This window comes from Charadrius vociferus, unplaced genomic scaffold (genome assembly GCF_000708025.1).
Source record: "Charadrius vociferus isolate BGI_N301 unplaced genomic scaffold, ASM70802v2 scaffold220, whole genome shotgun sequence".
NCBI lineage: Eukaryota > Metazoa > Chordata > Aves > Charadriiformes > Charadriidae > Charadrius > Charadrius vociferus.
Window position 1 is genome coordinate 1,088,270 of NW_009646506.1, and position 6,465 is coordinate 1,094,734.

The window sequence follows — 6,465 nt, forward strand, 5'->3', positions numbered from 1 at the left end:
TTTTCTCATGTGACCTTATGTTACACATTTAACTCCGGGCAAGTAGACAGCAGCTCTATGGTCAAACCCAGTATAATCCTTAACCCACCTCTGTCAAAAAAAGGTACTGTCAAATTTTCTCATCCATGATAAAAAACATCAAAAATGAACCAGTTAGTCTCTGTTGACAAGATAACTACAGTTTATGTTGGATCGTGGCTGTAGGGCAGCTCTAGCACAATAGGCCATCCTGCACAGTAATAAAACGCCAACAATAATAAATGCACGTTATTGGAACTCGTGTTTCAAACAGCAAGACTGGATTCTGAAAGATTTCACTGTGTGCAGAGGTACACTGTGCAGTCTGCTCAGCTTTTACTGACCCAGCTAGTTATTAACCCTTAATTTCTTCTACCAGCAACTGATCATCTGCATGTTTTTTACATTCAGATATTGATGAGTGCCTTGAACAGGACATTAATTGTGGGTCAAATCAGATGTGTTTCAACATGAGAGGAAGCTACCAATGCATAGACACACCTTGTCCACCAAACTATCAGCGAGAGCCTCTTTCTGGGTAAGTTTTATTTTCAGCCCCTTTTCACCCACCCCAAGCTCAGATACTTAACATGTACTCATCGGAAGAAACTTTATCTAAGTTTGACTGACACCAGTAAAGCTCATACTAGCAAAAGGTAAAGCAGTGACCTTCAGAATGATCATCGGTTTCTTGAGCAGCAGTATTCAGTGCTTACCCTGCGGCAGAACCATAAACCAGTGGCCGCAGGTGAGCTGGCTGGCTCTCAGTATCCATGCAGCATTTTACTGTTAGTTCAAAAGGAAATAGCCCCGGAATGTTCCTTTACTATATGAACCCCAGCAGGCACCGCACTGCGATTCTTTCTGCGGATTCAGTGTTATTCATTTGTCGCTTGTGGGGATGCCTTTGCATCTAAGTTTTCTGGCTTACTTCTCTAAAGGCCTAACTTGCCATCAATTTCAAAGCATTTCAAATATGCTTTTAGTCATCAAAATAATGCCACAGTTCATGGTAAGTTTTGTTATTTTATAGTTACTCTGTTTCCCTGTTCTGGAAAAAAACATATTTCTTTTAAACTTTTAATATGCTCAAGAAAACAGCTTTTTCATAGTCAGAAACTGTCTTTTGTGATCAGACTGAACTGGAATGACACTTAAGTTGAAATGGATAATGTTCTTTGACCTCAGTACTGACAAGCAGGGCTAACAGATTTGTCCTATTTTGACTTTTGATTAATAGAAGTAAAATTGCCCTTCTTCATTCCAAATTCTTCATTTTATGATCTCAAATGGAGCTGCCCGATATATTTTAAACCAACATTTCCAACTCGAATGTTTAAGAGCAAGGTCACTAAAACATATACCATTGACTTCAACAACAAATATTGTATTCGGTACCTTTACGTTACCTCTTGGCACTTTCTGAGATGATCCTGTTGAGGGAAAATGGGACATTAAACTGGGCTGCAACTTTAAAGGAACAATGGACAAAGTGCATGAACAGATTATCTTTATAAACCTAAATTATGCAACAGGGTAAACAGGGGAAGAATTTATCCTTTAAGACCAATTGCAGTACTTAGGATATCATGTCATCTCCGTGGGCTAAATTCTCTGCTTATTCCTAGGTTCTGTCTGAAAAACTGCCCGGCCAATGACTTGGAGTGTGATCTGAGTACCTACGCCTTGGAATACAAATTCCTTTCTCTCCCCTTTGGCATAGCAGCTGGTCAGGATTTAATCCGGCTGGTTGCCTATACTCATGATCAAGTCATGCACCCAAGGACAACTTTCTTAATGGCAGACGAGGACCCAGCAATCCCATTTGCTCTGAGAGATGAGAACTTGAAAGGAGTCGTGTTCACCACCCGAGCGCTGCGAGAGCCAAAGACTTACCGCATGGGAGTCAGAGCCTTATCTTACAGCGTCGATGGCAATATTGAGTATCGGACAACTTTCATTGTTTATATAGCTGTGTCAGCCTATCCCTATTAAACACCCAAAATACTTGACAGTAATCGCAGTATTTTAACCACATTCATAAATGCTGGTGGGTATTACCACTTCCAGACTGACTGTACTGCCTGCCTAACAGTTGTGAACCATGTAACTTGAAAATGGTGCTATGCTCTTTTCTTTTTCCCTCCTTCCCTGAGGCTGCCTGTCCAGTCCCATAATTCAAGAGGAAAATCCATGGCTTTGAATACCTGTTACCACTTGCTTTATTTATTACACTGGAGTAGTCATTTTCCACAGTTTGTTCTGAAAACTAGCAGAAAAATGAAAGCAAGAGCTGAAATATGTGGTGAAAGCAGTAAGCAAGGAGCAGCCTCTGTGGTCAAAGCAGTAAGCAAGGAGCAGCCTCTGTTGAAAGCAACTAAAGAAAAGCCTAACCAGAAGAAAAAATAACCCGTAATTTCAAGTGGTCTACATATTTTAAAAGTTGTTAAGTATTTTACAATTTTATATCTATTAGATTTTTTTTCTTATCGAATACCTGATAGAATTAGGGCTGTAATATACTACATCGTGTACTCAAAAAAATCCAAATACCACTGTACCTAATGGTTGCAAATGCTGAAACAAATGATATTAAAGTTTGTTTTAAGCTAAAGAATCTACAATAGAATTTGGAACTGGTACATTTAATTTCCATGCAAGTTTAGAGATGTCACTATTTTTTTTAGGAAAAAAAGCCATGGCTACTTCAACTTTATACAGCAGGTATTTTATAACTTTTTTTTTACTCTGACATTCTGGTATAGCCATTTATCTAGCTCAAAACCATATCCATTTCAGTACTCCCAACTTGGTCAGTTAAAATGTTTTAGGATGGATCATTTTTCTCCAAAGATGATGTAAGTTTGGTTCAATAATTGTCAATACACTGTACACAAGTAATTTTGCCAAGATGTATTCTATTTTTATGAAAGTGTATATATGTTTTTTCTTATGTGTATTTTCTATGCAGTATCTCAAGAGTGTTTTACAGTTAGGTTCACATAAAAGTACAATGTCAATACATTGAAAATAATCAAAATAAAGGTACCCATTGCCTTTGAGATTGCTATGAGTTTTATCACTGAAAAAGAAAAAAGTCTTTCCTATTTGTAAAGCACTTGCCTTTAGTTCCAGTGGAGAGTGCAGAAGGTAGCGTGCCCAGCAAACCAGGGACAGCGGGCACAAATGCAGCCAAAAGTCTCCCGTGTTTTTGTGCTACTGGCTTCCCCACATCCTTCAGTTTTTCAAAAAAAGTCAGGGACTCTGGTGTACTTACCATAAGACGTCTTATTTTATCCAGAGCCTACTGACTAGGAGACATCTAGTTTCCTCACAGGAAATGGGTTTTGCTAAGAGTTAAGTTTTTGTTGCATGTAAAGGCAGTGTTTATTCATAAATATACTCAACTCATTGCCAAACATTAAATAGGTCACTATAATTCCAATGCATATAAAGAAAAATAAAGAAAAAGATCACTGAAGAGCATTGAGATTGGAGCCCACTGGAAATTACCAGTGTTCACTGTGGAAGTTTTGCCATTTTCAGTCAAAGTGAGAAAGAGATGTCAACAGAGCCCCTCTCATTGAGAACTCCCCAGGGGCTGAAAGGTAGACTCTCAGGGTTCTGGGTTGCATGACTGGGATGCGAGGAACGCACCAAGAATAACTCATTTCACTCATGTCAGTTAAAAGTACATTTTTAGTGACAGGGTCAAATTGCTCCATGATGGAATGTTGACTCTATACTTCAGTATTATTAACCATCCCTAGTGAAAGTCCCACCCATTTTCCCCTAACCTTGCTTTTTGTTCAATTTCCGTTGAACAAGGGAGATAGTCCTGCGAAACAAGGATAACTTAAAGTCATTTTGCTCTTTATAAAAATTTATACAAGTGACAGACTTCAACCAGAACATGTTTGTTTCTTGGAAGTCTGACTTGAAAAACAAAAGCAGTTTGGGAAGAAATCGAAGATAACTTCCATGACAAAAAGATATGAGGGAAGGACAATTGAGAGTAAGTGACCATAAGTACAGGTAGTTACCTCAATTTCTTTTAAGGATGAGAATTATGAAATCGAAATTATGAAACTGAAAAGTATGTCCTTGAGGGAATTTAACTCCACTGTGAGACAGGAAGAAAAAGAAAATTTCTATTATGATAGTTTCAGGACAAGAAAAAAAGCCCAACGAATAACAGAATTAACAAGCTTTAAGGCAAATCTGTTACTTCTTGTAGGGTTAGGAACTTACCAAATGGAAGTCACGTGAACGCCCTCAGACACATCCGTAGCTTTGTTTCCACTATTTGCTTTCTCATCCTGTGCTTTTCAGGTGCCCAACTGTAGCTCAAGAGGGAGAAGCTGCTTGACCCTATGGAAGCTGTTAGTTACTCTGAGATGATGCCACAGGATTGAGGGACCCGCAAGATAAGGGTTATTGTGAGCTTGATGGTTTTCACTCATGGACTGGTTGAAGGGAAGTTATGAATAAAGGAGAACTTGTGCCATGCCCTTCTCTTCCTTGGACTTCTTGTTCTATGTTACAAATTTCCAAACTGTTTTGGTTTAAGAAAAGAATTGCAAATGTGTTAAATTAAATGTCAGAGTAAATGCATCTGCTGCAGATCTACCTCCACAAGCTATCTGACCCTATTCCTAACAGGTTGAAAAGTCTGTTGTTTATTATTAAATAATTTTCTGTCCTAACTGCAGAGGTAAGAGGCAGGTCAGTATGTATGTGTATGTGCCCACATAGCATTGTGTTTTTTTTTTAATTGTTAATTTTTAAATCCAAATTTTAAATTTTAGAAATACAACAAATATTCTACTGTATTTATTACTCAGGTGAGGTTAACACAAAACCCTGGATGAATTTTTTTTTTTCATAAAGAAAAAAAAATGTTGTTAGGGTTTCGGTGTCTAAAAGGGTTGTATGGCTAAGCCTGCAGTCACTTTGTCCAATCACCTCCATTACTCTGGAGAAATAATTGCAAATTTGACATCCATTGCAATCCTATGAAAGGATTATATGGTCTTCATATAAGTTGTCATAAGATATTTTGCAAATATGCTTCTGTTACAAACAAACCTACAAAAAATTATCATCTAAAAAACCATCTATACAAAAGGAAATGCAGGTGAAAATCAGGGCAGACAACAAAGAAATGGCTAATTCTGAGTAACTCCACCTGGAAGTGTAGTCCACACTATGACTGAATAGTTATTCCCCATATCAGTAGACACTACTCCTCCATCAGAGAGGTTAAGAATACATGTCCTTTTGCAAGGATTTTGCCAGTAGAAGCATGAGTTTGAGGGATTTTAAAAGCTGACTGCTGTCCTATTGCCAGCCCAGATACATCATCACGTTTCTTTAACCCACTCTCGCTGACTGGTTGTACCTTGGGATAACCAGGGCTGGTCCAGGAAGCAATCCTGGCTTTTCTAGAGGAACTCCATTTGTGTTTGCATCAGTGCTGAAAGGGACCTGCTGGCTCTTTGCTGGCCTTATCTCGATCATTGTGATAGATTTTAATTAAAGATGCATCAAAGAACGTTGGAAATTAATAGCTTCCTAGTTAAAAGGCTGCTTATCATTCAGCTTGAGGAACAGACACAGCCCTGTAACTTTCTCTTTATGGCCAGAATTATGTAGCCACAGATGCACGACAGGGCAAAGATCTGACAGTGAAAACAGTATGGAAGTAGGGCCAAGGATTTGTAGGAAGTGGTGAAAGGCACCATGCAAAGAATCAGGAACCCTGTTAAATAGTTAAACTATAGACATCATGATTTCTTTCCCAGAAAGAAAGAGCGTGAGTCCCTCCATAAATACCTGTCTACTTTATTGCAGAGAAAAAAATCTTCCTAGCATGCTGAGTGGTTTATCAGAATCTTAAGTTCTTAGTAAAACAAAAACCACCGCCACAAATAATATCTTTTTTACAAAAAAAAAAAAAAAAGAAGATAAAGGAGATCCCAGTGAGAGCAATTGTTTTGGGGTAGTTCAGAGGTGTACTGAATAAACGTTTCAGTGCTACCTGGTGCCTCTGCTACCATCATTTTATACAAGTTTCATTTGATTTCCTGGGGAGGTATCGCAGCATTTCCTCCTGACCCTATTCTTGAAACACCGCCCTGACACTTCTCCATTCCTCAGTCTTACCTAGGTACAAACATGGCAACATTTAATTAACTACACAACCAAGATCAAATGACCCTATGAAAGATGGCAAATACTTTTTATACATTACAGTGATTCATATATACATGGTAGTATAACTGTGACATCTTGTGGCTTTCCAGCAGCATGCCGCTGGGTACACAAGTCTCCCTGAAGCTCATCTTCAGGTGAACACATATTAGATACCAGCTACCTGCTTGCCACAGCGCTCTCCGAGAATGCTCAGCACACTCGCATGGTCCAGGAAAACATCCTGCTATGCCC

The 6,465-nt window shown here is 38.7% G+C and overlaps 1 protein-coding gene across 1 annotated transcript in view; it reads left to right on the forward strand.

Annotated features, from left to right (window-relative positions):
* HMCN1 (hemicentin 1) overlaps positions 1–2,013 on the forward strand; it is a 214,230-nt gene extending 212,217 nt beyond the window's left edge. The window contains exons 107-108 of the mRNA XM_009884504.1: positions 430–556; positions 1,647–2,013. Of these exons, the coding sequence (XP_009882806.1) occupies positions 430–556; positions 1,647–2,013 (494 nt within the window). The remainder of the gene's footprint in view (positions 1–429; positions 557–1,646) is intronic.
* The last annotated feature ends 4,452 nt before the right edge of the window (positions 2,014–6,465 follow it).